Here is an 18,302-nt window from a genome sequence, read left to right as displayed (position 1 = left end):
GAAATCACGCCACTGCACTCCAGCCTGGGCGACAGAGCGAGACTCCGTCTCAAAAAAAAAAAAAAAAAAAAAAAATTTTGTCTGAGGCAGGAGAATCGCTTGAACCCAGGAGGCAGAGGTTGCAGTGAGCTGAGATTATGCCACTGCATTCCAGCCCAGGTGATTCCATCTAGAAAAAAAATTTTTTTAAAGTGACAAAGTCTTGCCATGTTGCCCAGGCTAGTCTCCAACTCCTGGGTTCAAGTATCCTTCTGCCTTGACCCCCCAGTGTGCTGGGATTACAGGTGGGAGCCACTGTACCTGGCCTCAACATAGTTTTTTGTTTGTTTTTGTTTTTTTTGGTGGAGATGGGATTTCACCACGTTGCCCAGGTTGGCAGGTTGATCTCATACTCTTGGGCTCAAGAGATCCACCTGCCTTGGTCTCCTGAAGTGCTGGGACCACCACGCTCGGCCTCAACATAGTTCTTAAATACAGCAATTGTTAGGGTTAAATCTATGGTTTGATTCTGACATACTATATTTATGCTTTAAGTGGATGACTTTCTTTTATTTTTTTATTTCTTTTGAGACGGAGTCTCGCTCTGTGGCCCAGGCTGGAGTGCAGTGGCCGGATCTCAGCTCACTGCAAGCTCCGCCTCCCGGGTTTACGCCATTCTCCTGCCTCAGCCTCCCGAGTAGCTGGGACTACAGGCACCCGCCACCTCGCCTGGCTAGCTTTTTGTATTTTTTAGTAGAGACGGGGTTTCACCGTGTTAGCCAGGATGGTCTGGATCTCCTGACCTCGTGATCCGCCCGTCTCGGCCTCCCAAAGTGCTGGGATTACAGGCTTGAGCCACCGCGCCCGGCCCGACTTTCTTTGAGATGGAGTTTCACTCGTTGCCCAGGCTTGAGTGCAATGGTGCGATCTCGGCTCACCGCAACCTCTGCCTCGCAGGTTCAAGTGATTCTCCTCTCTCAGCCTCCTGAGCAGCTCAGATTACAGGTACCTGCCACCACGCCCAGATAATTTTTTTGTATTTTTAGTAGAGATGGGGTTTCACCATGTTGGCCAGCCTGGTCTCAAACTCCTGACCTCATGATTTGCCCGCCTCAGCCTCCCAAAGTGCTGGGATCACAAGCGTGAGCCACCATGCCCAGCTGACTTTCATTTATTTATATAACCACAGGGGTCTTCTAGAATAGATGGATCTAGGGTCGACTCCTGAGAGTCGCTCTCCTGTGAGGAAGGAAGTGTTTGCCTCCAAAGCTCCTTCTTTCAATGGAATGAAACAGATATTATACCAGAGTCACTTCTGAAATAGAAGGAGTTGACTACTAAGAATTTAGGTGTACGAAGTGCTTCAGCCTTCCCTGAGATGCCATGAACTTTGCAAAAGCATTTAGTAATAATGGATACTATTTACCCTTTGCTTCCATGGTTTGAGAAAGCTAGTTTTGTAGTTTTATTTCAATTCCTTAAGAGAAAGTATAGATTTAAAAATCCTGAAGATCTGTGTATATGTGTCATGTCCATACACCCATGACTGATAATTTCTCAGTTTCCACTTCCACAATGTTCTTGTGTTTCATACAATTTATTTGTGAGGACAAAAAGAGTCATCCCCCAAAACTGCACTTTTTTTTTTTTTTTTTTTTTTTTTTTGAGATGTTGTCTTGCTCTGTCGCCCAGGCTGGAGTGCAGTGGTGTGATCTTGACTCACTGCAACCTCCGCCTCCCGAGTTCAAGCAATTCTCCTGCCTCAGCCTCCTGAGTAGCTGGGATTACAGGTGCTCACCCACCCGCCTGGCTAATTTTTTTTTTTTTTTTTTTTTTTGAGACGGAGTCTCACTCTGTCGCCCAGGCTGGAGTGCAGTGGCCGGATCTCAGCTCACTGCAAGCTCTGCCTCCCGGGTTTACGCCATTCTCCTGCCTCAGCCTCCCTAGTAGCTGGGACTACAGGCGCCCGCCACCTTGCCCGGCTAGTATTTTTGTATTTTTTAGTACAGACGGGGTTTCACCATGTTAGTCAGGATGGTCTCGATCTCCTGACCTCGTGATCCGCCCGTCTCGGCCTAATTTTTTTTTTTTTTTTGTATTTTTAGTAGAGACGGGTTTCACCATGTTGGTCAGGCTGATCTCAAACTCCTGACCTTGTGATCTGCCCACCTCGGCCTCCTAAAGTGCTGGGATTACAGGTGTGAGCCACTGCTCCTGGCCACAGTTTTTTTTTTTTTTTTTTTTTTTCTTGAGATAGAGTTTCACCCTGTCGCTCAGGCTGGAGTACAGTGGCACTATCTTGGCTCACTGCCACCTCCATCTCCTGGGCTCAGGCGATTCTTGTTCCTGCAGCCTCTCGAGTAGCTGGGACCACAGGTGCGTGCCACCATGCCTGGCTAATTTTTGCATTTTCAGTAAAGATGGTGTTTCACTATCTTGGCCAGTCTGGTCTAGAACTCCTGGCCTGAGGGGATCCACCTGTCTCAGCCTCCCAGAGTGTTGGGATTACAGGCATGAGCCACTGCACCTGGCTCCAAATTGCACATTTTAATCATGTTTCTCTCTCATTTATAGGAGCTCCTATTCAGGGTCTCTTGAATTAGGTTAAAACTTCTGAATGTTTGCTTCAAAGCTTTCCAACATTTTATTTACTTATCTACACTGATTTTCTGTTCCCTCTTCCAACCCCAGTCTTTGTTTTTATCTGGAAAGGAAATGTTTACTCACTGAAAAATGTACCCCTCTCTCTACATCAGAAGATTCACATTCTCTGTGAAGTCTTTCTTGTTAATTCTCACTTGGCTTTGTGCTGGCCCCTATTGCCCTAGCAATGCCTCAGTGTCCATGTTCACATACCTCTCCAAGATTTGAAATTCATTCTCTGTGTTTTATAGATTTGTTAATGTGTAATTACATTGCATATATTCATTATCCTATTTCTTCTCCTGACTTGAACCTCCTCAACTAACCATATTGCATATATTCATTATCCTATTTCTTCTCCTGACTTGAACCTCCTCAACTAACCACCCCCTCAAGGAAGGCATCCAGTGTCCTTAGAACATTCCATAGCTAAATACAATGACCCAATGTGTAAAGAAGGTGGTACATATCATCAAGGTGGATGAAATAAGTCAATTAGAATGGTGAACTGGGAAAAGACACCAAGAAAGTAGGTAAGGATGGAAGACCAAAATGCATTGCACATCATCGAGACCATCAGGAGATATGTCTATGAATTGGTGTGCAGTGAAATTTTCCCCTAAGAAGTGTTCTCAGCTCTTTCACATGCAAGACAATATACGTATATCTTGGACTAGGACACAATGACCAGCTCTGTAAAGGGAAGCAGGGGTGTTGAGTCCAATGTCTAACTCCTCCACTGGTTCACTGACTAGGAGATGGTGAGCAACCATCTTCATTCTTCAGTATTTAATTCTATTTGCAAAATAGGTATTTTCTTTTTTTTGAGACAGAGTTTCACTCTTGTTGCCCAAGCTGGAGTGCAATGGCGTGATCTCGGCTCACTGCAACCTCTGCCTCCCAAGTACAAGCAATTCTCCTGTCTCAGCCTCCCAAGTAGCTGGGATTACAGGCATGTGCCACCACACCTGGCTAATTGTTTTGTATTTAGCAGAGATGGGGTTTCACCACATTAGTCAGGCTGGTCATGAACTCCTGCTTTCAGGTGATCCACCTGCCTTGGTCTCCCAAAGTGCCGGGATTACAGGCATGTGCCACTGCACCCGCCCAGGTATTTTCATTTTTAAACTCACTGTCTACCTATTCTTACCCAGTTTAATAGCTTGAAATATTTCTAAATTTGAGACTCATAGCACCATTCACCAACTCTACATCTTCACTTGGGTGTGTTTGGGTGTGTCTCCTGGACATCTCATATTTAATATCTGTAAAACCAAACTCTTGTTTTTCACTCCCCAAGCTGGCTCCACCCTATTTCAGTAAATGGCAATTCCATCCTTCCAAAAACCTTGATTTTGATCTGTCCCTCATATCTTACATCCAATCTATCAGCAAATGTTACGAGTTTTACCTTCAAAATATATCCAGAATACAACTGCTTCCCATCACCTCCCTAGACCCCACCTTGGCCGAAGCCAACATCATCTTTCACCAGGATTATCACAATAGCCTCTCAACTATTTCCCTGCTTCCACCCTCAGCACCTACAGTCTACTAAGCTAGCCTTTTGAAAAGGAAAGGCAGATTGTGTTACATCTCTGCTTAAACCCCTACACTGACTTCTCATCTCATTCTGAATAAAATCCAAAGCTCTTTGCATGGAATTCAAAGCTCAACACAGTTTTGTTCTAGATCTCTGAATTTGTCTCATAACACACTCTCCTCTCTCATTTATTCAGCTCCAGCCACAGGGGTTCCCTAGAATATGCCAGCCACTTTATCTAATTAGCATACCATCCCACCACACTCTAGTCACCTACTCTGCTTTATTTTTCTAAACAGCACCTATCATTACCTAACATACTTATTTTTTGTCTTGTCCCACTAGAATATGTCAGGGGGACAAGAATATCTCATGCTCCCACCCATAAGAACAGGGGTGTCATCTGTCTTCTTCACTGTTTTTCCCCAGCACCTAGCACAGAGCTTTTATATGTAACAACAGTAATTTCTAAGTAGGAAATTCAAAGGATTTTTTCACTTCATTACAAACAAACAAACAAATGCAGTGGCTCACACCTGTAATCCCAGCACTTTGGGAGGCCAAAGCGGGCAATCACTTTCTTGAGGTGAGAAGTTCAAGACCAGCCTGGCCAACATGGCAAAACCCCATCTGTTCCAAAAATACAAAAATTAGCTGGGTGTGGTGGTGAGTCCCTGTAGTCCCAGTTACTCGGGAGGCTGAGGCAGGAGAATCGCTTGAACCCAGGAGGCAGATTGTAGTGAGCTGAGATTGTGCCACTGAACTCCAGTCTGGGTGACAGAGCAAGACTCTGTCTCAAAAAAACAAAACAAAAACAAAAACAAAGAAACAAACAAAAAAACTGTTCTAGTTGCTCAGACACACAGTCTTAAAATAACAAAAATACTTTTACAATGAAGCTAAATTCCACAGCATTGATCAGGAATTTCCAGTGTAGGAAATGATGAACTACCATGTACAAACATACAGGCTTTACAGGTGCATCAGAATCACAAGCACGTGGCAGAGTTCATGTGCCCAATTAAGTGAACATTCTTGCTACATGTTCAGCAGCTTATAAACAGATGGTGACCCAGACCAGACTGCCTTGATGACTCTGCTTGGAAAAAAGGCATTACGTCACTGACTGGAGAACCTCAAAGCATATGTCCGGGCAGGTGACACACACATTGCTCAGGCTGTCATTGCTAAACCACTTCCACAGCCAAACGAGGAAAACCATCTCATGACCAGCTCTCAGGGGAATTCTCCAAGTCTGACAGTCACCTCTAAGTCCTCTGCCAGTTAAGATTAAGGGGTCTGTGATCAGTGACGTTACACTCCTTAAATGTGTGTGTGTGTGTGTGTTTTTTTTTTTTTGGAGGCAGAGTCTTGCTCTGTTGCCCAGGCTGGAGTGCAGTGGTGTGATCTCGGCTCACTGCAACCTCCACCTCTCTGGTTCAAATGATTCTCCTGCCTCAGCCTCCCGAGGAGCTGGGACTACAGGCGCCCGCCACCATGCCTGGCTAATATTTGGGGTTTCACTATGTTGACCAGGTTGGTCTCCAACTCCTGACCTCAGGTGATCCACCCGCGTCGGCCTCCCAAAGTGCTGGGATTACAGGCGTGAGCCACCGCGCTCCGCCTCAAATGTGCATTCGTGATACCTTTTCGTAAATGTTTATTCAAATATTTATTCACGAATAAAGGAAGAAAATGGGATTTGTTTAAATTCAATTTCTAGGTCCAAGGCAACCTATGACAGCTGTCCCTAATACTGGACCTCCGGGTTGTCCTCAGCGCCGCTTCCTACAGTGTCCTCAAACACCACCCCTACCATACTGAGCCCCCAACCTGTCACCCCTCCAAGCAATACTCCCCAACTGTCAACGCCCTAAACAGCTCCTTTGTTATCGCCAAGCACTAGAAACCCCTCATGTCATTCTTACCCCTAAAGACCGTTCTTGTCACCAATTCCCCATTCAGACTTTCCCTATGAACCGCTCGAAGCGCTCAACTATCAGCCACACCCCCAAACAGCCCTCAGTAAGAGCCCTACACTATCAGCCAGACGTTTCCCGCCACCAACGCTCCCGAGACCACACTCCTGTCACCAGTTCCCCGAACATTCCTTCCTGGGGTAGCAGATACTGCTCACAGACGTCCCCGTAACCAATTTCATCGCCTCCGCAGTCTAGGAGCCTCCGAAGCTGCCATCCGCGGCCCCGCCCCTTTACGTGCGGCCCGGCCCCTTGGCGGGGCGTCCTGGCAAATAGCGCCGGAAGCCCCGCCCCCGACCGGTTGCTAGGCTCCGACAGCCGGAAGTCCCGCCTGCCGTGTAGTCGCCGCCGTAGCTGCCGCTGCTGCCGTCGTTGTTGTTGTGGTCGGTGCGCTGAGCTCCGCGGCTCCGAGAGCCGGTTCCGTCCCTTTCCCACCGCCGCCATGAAGTGGATGTTCAAGGAGGACCACTCGCTGGGTAAGCACTTGGCCGTCGGCCGGGCTGCTGGGGGCCGGGGCGGCGGGTGGGCCCCCTCCCCCACTGGGGCGGCCCTGGTTCGGGTGGAGTGGGGCGGATGCCCTGCTCCGGTCTCGAGTCGCCTAGGCCCTGGTGCCTGGGGCAGCCGCCTCCTGACCCCGTGTCACCCTCCGCGGGCCCTGCTGGGAGCTAGTAGGGGACAGGACCGCGGCTGCAGGGACGCCGGAACCAGGGCCTGAGCTGTGCGCAGGGCGCAGGAGGAGGAGGGCCGGGGGCCGGAAACCGACCGGGGGGCAGGCGCAGCCGTCATCCCTGTTTGTTTCTCCCACAGAACACAGATGCGTGGAGTCCGCAAAGATTCGAGCGAAATATCCCGACAGGGTTCCGGTGAGTGTTTGGACTCTCCGCCCCCTCACCTCGCTGTCACCTCTGTCGTCTGGGACCCGTAATAGGCCCCAGGCCATTCAACAGTTGACAAGTTGAGATTCCAGTCCCAGTTAATAGTAACTGACAGGCCAGACCGGGATGAGGCGTCCCAGGGCCGGGGCGTGAGGGGCTCGGGCTGGTGCTGTTCAGGGTGCCTCAGTGCTGAATCTCCCGATCTAGGCCAGCGAGCCGTCTGCAGCCTCGGGGCTCCCTGGCCAATTATGTAAGGAACGATGTTCTAGGACAGGGCAACAGGTCACTGCCACTTTTGGGAATGGTGGTGGAGGGAGACTGTCACTTTGGTCTTGGAAGTGGTACTTGAGTCTCAGGACGTTCATCTTTTACTTTGAGCCTCCATCTTTACCTAACTTCTAGCTCCGTTACCTCACCTTGACCCTGTCATCCTTGCCTGGCCAAAATAATGTGAAAAGCCGCTGAAAACCCTTCTGCCATGTTTTCTTCTTAGTCAATAATAAATATGATGTTATATTTCTTCCATGGTTGGGGAGACAGTTTTGTAATCCTTATTAATTTTTAATGGACATTAAGGCCTGTTATTGTAGCTCTTTGCTTGTGAATAATTTGTCTCAGGAAAGGAGTAGGAGGGACGGATTTGAAACTTGTTCAGAGGGGAGCAACAGGCCAAATAAAGAGCTTGGTTCTTGGCTGGCTGAAATTCCAGGCATTCCCATTAGTCTATCCGTTCTTGTCTCCTGTGTTCCTTGGGAACACAGTAGTGTTTCCTGTAGTGTGAAGGTGGATCCATTCTGGGGTCCTGGAGTAACGGACCATGGATGAAATCCTCCCTAGATGCTCTTAGGTCTGCCCAGATAAAATGTGGAAAAGCTTAGTAGTAAGGGCTGCATTTCTCTTACATAATTGACCACAGAAAAGCACTTACCGTTTCCCTATAACACATTTATATCAGTTCTTAACCTCCAGAGTGTGTGGTTTATTAAGCCAAAGACATATTTTCTCCTGCTATGCAGTTTCCCACCCACCTCCTTGCCCACACTGTGTTTCTCAGCTCCTCAGCCATGTGAGGCCAGAGCCTCCCTTTAGGAAACTCAGTCCTGACCTCTCTTTACTTTCCCAGGTGATTGTGGAAAAGGTCTCAGGCTCTCAGATTGTTGACATTGACAAACGGAAGTACTTGGTTCCATCTGATATCACTGTGGCTCAGTTCATGTGGATCATCAGGAAAAGGATCCAGCTTCCTTCTGAAAAGGCGATCTTCCTGTTTGTGGATAAGACAGTCCCACAGTCCAGGTGAGAGGTGTTTACTGGATGGGCCCTCTGGTATTAGACATCTGGTTGGCTGCTTATGGAACTCCAAAACTTTGGAAGTCTGAAAACTCTTAGGGGTCCTGACTAGAAATCTGAATTTTGTGCTCCCTGACATCAGGGGCTCCAGGAAAATAATGGCTGCAATACATAAGAGTGCGTTTTGCATTCAGAAAATAGAACAAGGCCTGGACTTTAAAAAAAATGACGAAACTCAGCCTTACATCTCCAAGAATCTTTTAAAACAGTTGAGAACTTATTTAGGCTTAAGCTATAGGTAGAACTGAGGCCTGAAATGAGGTTTTCTTTCCTGAAGGCAGTCCTGGCACGCTCCTCCACTGGGAGCCTGTGGGCCCTGCTGAGGCTCACTCAGTTAATCATCCAGTTTGCTTGCTTCCAAACTTGGTCAACTCTTTGACATTGTAAGTGTCTATAGCTGCCTGATCCTCAAGTCTAACAAAATGACTGCTGCACAGTAAAGGGCTCTGAAGTCTTTATTTTATAGACTTATACCTCCCTTGGTAGCACCTGCTTTGACTGTCAGACTATTGTGCTGCCTGGAAGCAATCTTTGGGACTGTAACTTGTGGCCTGAATGTGGGCAGAGGCATTAGAATTCCCCTTTTCTGTGTATGTGATAGCCCAGCTTTAGTCCCCTGTGGAAAGAGGAAAATGGAGGGGCTCCGTCTAACATCCTGGTCAGTCCTTTCCCGTTACTGAGTGGGTAGTTTTAGGCCCTGATCCAGATTCTGGCCCCCACCTGTCCCCTGAGTGTGAGTTCCTGGCCACATCTTATCTTAGTGACCCAATGTAGGTTTCATATACCACCCCCAGAAGTAATACTTCTAAAAGTGAAGGCTTTCAGAAGCCCTGGGAACTAGCCCAATGTTGCCCACATAGGTTCCTGTTAAAAATCCTTGAAGACTCCAGAAGAGGCCTCTGCCAAATTCCAGTTACTTACTTCTGTTAAAGGTGGAAAGCTCTGGCTATTTTTTGGTCTGATTTCCTCTTTCCCAGTATCCTCCACCTCCACTTCCTGGTGTCTGATAGAAAGGCAGGGGAGAAATAGAAGCTCCCTCCCTAAGGCCAGCATTCAACCTGAGGAGACAGCCCAGGGCCTGCCCGCTGGACACCATTGGTCTGCCACAGCTGTAGCTCTGGAAGCTGTGGTGTTGCTTGAGGTGATCTTGTCACCCATAGGGCTCTTCCAACCTTCCTTCCCAGGCCTCTGGGCTGTGTCTTCACCAGGGGAGGAAGCCTTGGGCATCCGTGGTTACCCTGGGCTTTCCTTAAGGTGTTTGGGGTGGTAATCTTTCATAACATCTGCAACTTCTGCAGAGTCTTGGTGACCCTGTGTTTCCTACTTCCCGGAGGTGATGGCTCAGTGGGAGAAAGTAAGTGACTAGGACCTATGGCATTGAGTTTATTTTCCTCAATTCTGATTCTCTGGTTCTTCTCAAAGGAAATGAAGCACGTTTCTGGAGACCTTCAGATTACTCAGATGGCTCCACAGTAATCTGGCAATTAAAATGGCTACAGGTCTTATCAACTTCCCCTCCCCCATTATCCCTGAGATAGAAATAGAATTGGAAATGAAAAATGATTTTTCAGGGCAGCAGAGACTGCTTCAACCCATTTTCTCTCCAAGTCCTGTTTTCCTTTCCAGTGCGGTGAGAATCAACCCTAAAGCAGATGACACTAGTAACTCAAGTCAGGATTTTAGGGCCGAGTAACCAGAAATCCAAGTCCTGACCCTTCAGGATTTAGTCACCAACTAGGGCCCTTTGCCCAGGCTGTCAGCTCTTTTGGCCCCAGTTAATGACTGTCACCCTACACTTAATGCAACTGTTCATTTTGGGGCTTTATTTTCAGAAACAATTTTTTTTTTTGAGACAGAGTCTCACTCTGTTGCCCAGGTTGGAGTGCAGTGGTGCAATCTCAGCTCACTGCAACCTCTGCCTCCTAGGATCAAGTGATCCTCCCACCTCAGACTCCCTTATAATTGGGATGGGACCGCAGGTGCGTGCCACCACACCGGGCTAAAAATATAAATTTGTTTCTAAACAAAAGAGGCTTGTGACATCGTTGGGCTTTATGCAAATGTAAATCACCCATAAACATAAACAAAAAGTGCCACAGGGTACTTCCTAAAGCTGGCTGTGATTCAGCTTCACCATCTCTTCCCCAAGACAATTTAGCAGCCTCTTCCTCAGGTCTTTTCAGCCTCTTAGGGAAGCATGGAGCCTCTCTTAACCTTCATGCAGTGCTTGCTGGCTTCAAAGAGTGGCTGGGGAAATTAGAGAAGGGACGAATTCAAGTCTGCAGGAGCCCTCCCTCTCCGATGACTGACTGGTCTGCATGAAGATCAATTATGTCTGAGGCTGAAGGGGAGGAAGTTCTCAGTTATTTCTGCCTTGGAGTGGAAAACAGGCGGTCAGCATGTAAAGTGTCATGATTTTTATTTAGAGTAGTTAGTATTAAATATTGATTCTATAAATAGAGACAGAGGCAAGTCCCTAAGTTTTACTTCGTAAATTCTAAGTTCTTGTTTCATTTAAAAAAAAGGGAATCACAATGGCCTTTTCCCATTTAGCATTGGAAAGCTGAACTCTCTGCTTAGGTGCCTGCATCAAGAATCAGGCCAAAAATGGAAGGGGAACCATGCCTTTGTTCAGACACAACTTCAGAAAAAACATCAGTGTACACGTTTCCTGCTCGTGGCCTTAGAGGGGAACTCAGACCTGGCAAGTCAATGGTCTTTGTTTGTTTAGAACATAGATAAGAGTCTTGTTAATCCCCTGTTTAAAATAGAAACAGGAGTATATCATTAAATAAAATATCTCTAAGATATTTTTTGTTGTTGTTGAGACAAGGTCTTGCTCTGTCACCCTGGCTGGAGTGCAGTGACATAGTCTTAGCTCACTGCAGCCTTGAACTCCTGGGCTTGAGCAGTCCTCCCACCTCACCAGGTTGATCTCAAACTCCTGGCTACAGGTGATCCTCCTGCCTTGGCCTCCCAGAGTGCTGGAATTATGGGTGTTACCCACCACACCTGGCCAGATACTATAATTTGACATTGGGAAACCTGTGCTGTTTAAGAATATGGTGTTTATTTGCTTCTGGATCTTAAAGAGATCTTCAATACAAGGAAGCTGTGATGTCTTAGAAATGAAAAGTGATTTTCAGGGCAGCAGAGACTGCTTCAAAGCCATTTTCTCTCCAAGTCCCATTTGCCTTTCCAATCTGTCCACCCTAAAGCAGCTTATACCAGTAACCCAAGTCGGTTTTAGGACAGAGTAACAAGAAATCCAAGTCCTGACCCTTCAGACCCCAATTAATGACTTCACCCCACACTTACTCATCCTTTATTTAGAAATGTGCTTAAAGCACTTGGATCATTTCTGGGTAAATACTTCTTTAAGGACTGGACATTTTTTTTTTTTTTTTGAGACGGAGTTCACTCATGTTGCCCAGGCTGGAGTGCAGTGGCACAATCTCGGCTCACTGCAACCTCCGCCTCCCAGCTTCAAGCGATTCTCCTGCCTCAGCCCCCGAGTAGCTGGGATTACAGGCGACCACCACCACGCCTGGCTAATTTTTTTGTATTTTTAGTAGAGACGGGGTTTCACCATATTAGCTAGGCTGGTCTGTAACTCCTGAGCTCAGGTGATCTGCTGACCTTGGCCTCCCAGAGTGCTGGGATTACAAGCGGGAGCCACTGCTCCCGGCCTAGTTGTTCGTTTTTATCAGATAAATATGTGCTGTCCTATGCCGGGCGTGTGGTGGTCACCTGTAATCCCAGCTACTCTGGGGCTGAGGCAGGAGAATCGCTTGAAGCTGGGAGGAGGAGGTTGTGGTGAGCTGAGATCGCACCACTGCACTCCAGCCTGGGAGACATGAGTGAAACTCCGTCTCAAAATCAAAACAAAAAGAGGAACAACAACCAGGGGTTAATCTTTATATTTTAGAATCTTGGGGAGCGTCAGGGCCTTACTAACCTTCGCTGTGAAGCCAGCGCCTCTCCAGGATTGACAGTAGTGGCCATTGCCCTCCCACCTCCCACCTCCTATCCTGCCCTGCTGGAGAAGAGATAATCCAAGGTCCAGTGGAAGCACGTGGACTCCAAAGCACATGGGTGGCCAGGTGTGCTTATCACCCCAGCCAATTCATGACTCAGTGTAGACCCCACAGCCTCCATGACCTGCCCTTGGTTGGGGTGAACGTAGGTTCTCTAGGGATTGGGCATCCACATAGTTCTAGGTCAGCCTCTCCCAATGCATAGAGCTGTTGAGTAGCATAAACTGATGTCTGTCTAGAGTCACATGGCCATTCCTGATGTGGATCCTGCTGTAACTTTCCCTTTTGTATTGCACAGTTTCTCCATTGGAGAAATGGTTTTGCCTGGATCTATGTCCTTCAGTGGAAGGGTTGGGGAGAGACCTTTAGAGGCAGTTTAAGTTCATTTTCTTTCTTTCTTTTTTTTTTTTTTTTTGAGACAGAGTCTCGCTCTGTCCCCCAGGCTGGAGTGCAGTGGCCGGATCTCAGCTCACTGCAAGCTCCACCTCCCGGGTTTACGCCATTCTCCTGCCTCAGCCTCCCGAGTAGCTGGGACTACAGGCACCCGCCACCAGGCCCGGCTAGTTTTTTTTTTTTTTTGTATTTTTTAGTAGAGACGGGGTTTCACTGTGTTAGCCAGGATGGTCTCAATCTCCTGACCTCGTGATCCGCCCGTCTCGGCCTCCCAAAGTGCTGGGATTACAGGCTTGAGCCACCGCGCCCAGCCAAGTTCATTTTCACACAGTACTTCAGGGTCCCACTTCACCTGAGATTCGCTCCATAGCTTGAATCTACCACTGGCTTTACCCATTTCTTTCCTTGCCAGACTCAGAGCTTGGAAGGTGGCAGTGCCTCCGTACTCAGAGCAGCATCTTTCTCAGATGAATGCATGTGATACTTGATGCCACAGGGTGTGCATTTGTGTTAGGGACTGGAGGCCATCTTCAGGTGTTTTCTACAGCCACCTCGCAGCAACTTAGGCAGCAAGGCTTGGAGCTGCAGTGCTGCTTGCGAGTTGTCAGGGCATCCAGCAAGCCTGTGCAGCTTAGCTGGATAGATGCATTAGAGCTGCCTCTGTGCTTCAGGATCCTCTGGCATCCTAGCAGTGGCCTGCTCAGTGCTGTGTATAGCTCAGGCCTCCAAATTCTGAGGGAGAAGTTTATCTTCTCAGAGGTTTGTGGAATATGTCCCAAAGTGACACACCAGCCTTCTGCTAATAGACTGCCTTCTAGTGAGGGAATTTTTTTTTAAGTCTATTTGTGGCCCAGCTCATTTTGGCTGCAGGCCAAGTTATTCTGACTCTGCATGTATGCAGTCCGATCCCATAAGTGCTGTTTTCAAATCAGTCTTGCTTCATGAGACTCAGTAAAGCCTCAAAATTAGGTGCATGTTCAGCATTGAGCATTGTCAGTTACCAAGTTCCATGCCCAAGGGGTATCCTGACTATAAGGACACAGTGCTACTGCCAACTAAGTTTCCACATGAGGTTGTGTGTCAGAAAATGGGAAATGTTGGATTCTTAAGTCATTAGGCACTAAGGCATCTAGTTGTCAAATTACAAGATCTGAAGGAGAGAGCCCTAAGACCTTGCTACTCAGCATGTGATGCAGAGACTGGCAGCAGTCGCCTTACCTGGGAGCTTGATGTTCCGATGATTGGTACCAACATTTGTATGAGAAGCACTGTTCTAGGGAAGATCTCTGCAGAAGGTGTAAGGACTCTAATGTTAGGTCATCAGAACAGATCTAGCTGTTTGGACATTTGGAGGCAGCAAACCTTGGTGGTCTCCTAGTTTTTTGACCTGGAGTGAATTTAGAATCTCTGTGCCTTGGTTTTCTTATCTATGAACTATGGATTATGGTACTATCTACCTCATAAGGTTGTTTTGAGGATAAAGAGTTAACACATGTAATGTATGAGCAGTGCTTCGCACATACGTGTTGCCATTATAGTTAGGATTTTTACTGTCAGCTTCTGTAGCTACTGGGGCACTGCTTAAACAAATTGATGAACCCAAGTTTTACTTAAAAGACAGTGGAATCTAAAGCCAGAAAGGAATGAAAGCCACATGATTATGGGCCTCTTCTCCTGCCGAGTCAGGGCTCAGTGTGTCAGGACCTGCCTTCAACAGTAGCCGTCCAGTGGTCATTGTTCACCATGGATAGCATACACAGGCCTGGGGGTGGGCTGCTGGTGTTTATGAAGCTCCTCAAATGTTTCTAATGTAGCAACGGGATTTAGAATCATTGTATTAGGGCTTCTAACTTGCTAGGAAAAGAGCAGAACTTAGTCTGTGTGGGACCAAACTTCACAAAGGCACTGTGGGGCGACTCTGAATTGCACACAATGTCTGCTACCGCATCTAAACTCATCTGGTAATGGCAGTGGGGAGATGTTATGACAGTTGTCATCAGGGTCACCCTGGACACTTGGACAAATGGGGTAAAGAGTTATGGCAGTAGCTGTAGTTGTTTTCCCATTAGCCTCATTCTGAGGAGTTTCAGAGGAAAGTGGGGTTACTCTCTGGGCATTCTCAACCACCAGGGTAAAAATCTTGGGACACTCAGCTACATGTTCAAGCCCTTCTGCGAGTTTCCGGCTTGTCATTTCACTTCCTGGCTCGTCACTCTACTTCCTAATCACATAGCTTTTAAAGGTGACCCTCCCTTCTCTCCCACAACAAAAGGTCAGGCATCTTCCTTCTCAACCTGGCTGCACATGGAATCATCTTAGGCATTTAAAAAATATGCTGATGAGGCCGGGCACGTGGCTCATGCCTGTAATCCAGCACTTTGGGAGGCAGAGGTGGGTGGATCACCTGAGGTCAGGAGTTCAAGACCAGCCTGGCCAACACGGTGAAATCCCACCTCTACTAAAAAAGAAAAAAAAAATAAATAAATAATAATTTAGCTGGGCGTGGTGGCATGCACCTGTAATCCCAGCTACTTGGGAGGCTAAGACATGAGACTTGCTTGAACCGGAAGGTAGGGGTTGCAGTGAGCTGAGATCCTGCCACTGAACTCCAGCCCGGGTGACAGAGCAAGACTCTGTCTTAACAAAACAAAACATAGTGATGATTTCGTTGGTCTGGGTAGGGCTTGGGCATGGAGATGTTTTTAAAGCTCTCCAGTAAGATTCTGATGTGCAGCCAAGGCTGCGACCCACGGCTGTAGGTGTTGTTCCTCCCTCTATCCACTGCCCCCTAAGTCCTGTCCTGGGGCACTGCTGTCAGTAGAAATGGATGCAAGCCACGTATGTAATTTAAGAATTTTGTAGTAGCCACATTAAAAAAATAAAACCAGTTGAAATTTAACTTTTTTTTTTTTTTTTTTTTTGAGACAGAGTTTTGCTCTTGTTGCCCAGGCTGCAGTGCAGTGGCACGATCTTGGCCCACTGCAGCCTCCACCTCCCAGGTTCAAGCAATTCTCCTGCCTCAGCCTCCCGAGTAGCTGGGATGACGGCGTGCGCCACCACGCCTGGCTACTTTTGTGTTTTTAGTAGAGACGGGTTTCACCATGTTGGTCAGGTTGGTCTCAAACTCCTGACCTCAGGTGATCCACCCACCTCAGCCTCCCAAAGTGCTAGGATTACAGGCGTGAGCTACTGCGCCCGGTGGAAATTAATTTTAATGATACATTTTATTTGACCCAGTATATCCATAATTTTATCATTTCAGCACGTAATCAAAATAGAGCTATTTTGCTGCATTTTGATACTAAGTCTGAAATCTTTTTTATGTTTGACACTGCACATCCCAATTCAGATGAGCCACATTTTCAAGTGCTGAATGCAGCTAGTGGCTACTGTGTTGTAGCAGCGATACAGGACATTTCAGTCATAGCAGAAATTTCTGTTCAACAGTTCTGTTCCAGGGAGTCCTTATTTTACAAATTCCAGGCTAAGAGATCCTCACAGGGAGCACCGTTTTTATTGTACAAGATGCCGATGACAGGTTGTTTCATATTCATAATCAGCCCTCCCCCACATTGTTACTTAATAATTCTCATCTACCCACACAGCCATCCGAGCTAAGCTTGCAAATGGGGCAGAAAGAATAGGAAAAAAAACTCAAAACCTCCCCCTTCATAAATGTGGTATTCGTCCATGTTTACATGGAGGTCCCACTCAGCTCTTGAGGAGCAAAGCAGCAGGTGGGGCACTCAGTGCTTCCTCAGGTTGAGGCCTTGGACTGCTCCTTATCTTCCCCACTGGCCCTTGGTTTATGAGTCCCCCTTTTAAGGATCTGTTGTGACCGACCTATCTGGGCTAGTGACCTCAGATGTCTCAGACTGAGCATCTTACTACTGTTTCTGGTTGACCCCTCCACTCATGGTCTTAACACATTTGCACCTCCTCTCATCTCAGAGAGTACAGTCACGGGGCAGAGCTTGCATAGGGATCCAGGTGTTACTAGTCTTACTCTGGAGCTGGTCCAGCTCAGTTTCATGGCACAGAACTAGATTAGATCTCCACTGCGCAGTCTGTTTTACCACTTAGGGAAAGCCAGCTTTCCTACCCACACACGTTTAGTTTGAAGACTATCTATTTTTGGAAGGTTCTTTGGGAGGTTGGGCGGGCTTCTTTGGATCCCAGATACATTTACAGCTTTTTGCATTAAGTGTGAGGAAAATAACTTCTCTTTGATGATGATGATACAGATGTTTGGGGGCACAGGGGTTTAGCTGGGGAGCTTCTATGATAATGAACCCAAACTACTCTTCCTTGCTAGGGTCCTTTACCCACACAGAGGTGAGCCTTTCAGGTTCTTCATTTTGCTTAGTTTCTTCTCTTGTCCTTGGTATTCATGTGTTAACCAGCCAAAGTCCCCTGAAGGAGCTGGCTTCTTTAAAGGATTTATTTGGGAGGATGTCAAATGGCTTTGTCTTTTTATGGCTCCTTTCTCTTTCTTTAAAACAGGATTATAAGCACACAGCAGGTACTGACACCTGAAGTCTTTTTACTAAATTCCTATCCTCAGGCCATCCTTTTTCTCCTGAAACCTGGGCTCCAATTTTCAATGATTTTTTTTGTTTTTCTCTTTCAAGCCTAACTATGGGACAGCTTTACGAGAAGGAAAAAGATGAAGATGGATTCTTGTATGTGGCCTACAGCGGAGAGAACACTTTTGGCTTCTGAGGGCCATTGCTGGGCTAGGTGCACCGTAACTGCTTGTGTATCTTGTAAATAGCCAGCCATTTTCAGTTATTATACCAGAACCTCTTCACATAGACCTATTAGTGCATTTGTAACTGGATTTATTTCTTAATATATTGGAAGGTTTGGTTTCCTTAGATTAGTAAATTATCATACAGAGTTTTATTTTGAGTTGTTCTTTCTGTGCACTGTCCTCATGGCTGTATTATCCAGGAAACTTGTCCTTCTGGAAATCATATTTAATGATATTTCTATATCAAAGTGAGGTAGGCGCGGTATTAAAGTGAAAGGGAAGGTGATGCATTTATTCTGGGTTATGCTTGAAGTGTTAGATGGCTAAGTATTAAAATTATCCAAATTAAATCCTTAGCAGTCAGAACACTTGCTTCACTAGAATATGCCAACTGCCAATCATGTTGGACTGAGCTAATTTGTTCCTCTTTCTGAAACTATTAAGGTAAAAAATTAACAATAAAAATTATCTCATAAAGGCATTGCACTGTGGCCATGTCCTTTATTCACCTCCTTTTGGATGGGTCAGAGAAGTGGCCCCTACATCTGGCAGGTCAGGAAGAGGGCTTGTGGAGGCCATGGCTGCACATCCGGGACCGGGAGCTGTGGCCAGGGTCATAAGGAGAGACATTGTTTTGAATAACTAATATGTTCACATGATTGAGAGATCAGGACAATACAAAAAGGTATACACCGAGAAGGCTTGCTCCCGCCAGCTTCCTAACCACCTCTGCCCTTTATGGGAAATTAC

General features: G+C 46.9%; 1 protein-coding gene across 1 annotated transcript; it reads left to right on the top strand.

Annotated features, from left to right (window-relative positions):
• The first annotated feature begins 6,456 nt into the window (after positions 1 to 6,456).
• GABARAPL2 (GABA type A receptor associated protein like 2) lies at positions 6,457 to 18,033 on the top strand. Its single transcript, XM_010382983.1, has 4 exons — positions 6,457 to 6,620; positions 6,952 to 7,007; positions 8,143 to 8,315; positions 17,431 to 18,033. Exons 1-4 carry the CDS (start codon positions 6,587 to 6,589, stop codon positions 17,519 to 17,521), a joined length of 354 nt encoding a protein of 117 aa, XP_010381285.1. The 5' UTR covers positions 6,457 to 6,586; the 3' UTR covers positions 17,522 to 18,033.
• The last annotated feature ends 269 nt before the right edge of the window (positions 18,034 to 18,302 follow it).

The sequence above is a fragment of the Rhinopithecus roxellana genome, chromosome 20, assembly GCF_007565055.1.
Source record: "Rhinopithecus roxellana isolate Shanxi Qingling chromosome 20, ASM756505v1, whole genome shotgun sequence".
NCBI classification, from domain to species: domain Eukaryota; kingdom Metazoa; phylum Chordata; class Mammalia; order Primates; family Cercopithecidae; genus Rhinopithecus; species Rhinopithecus roxellana.
The sequence above is the reverse complement of the archived record's forward strand: the minus strand, read 5'-3'. Positions and strand labels throughout refer to the sequence as shown.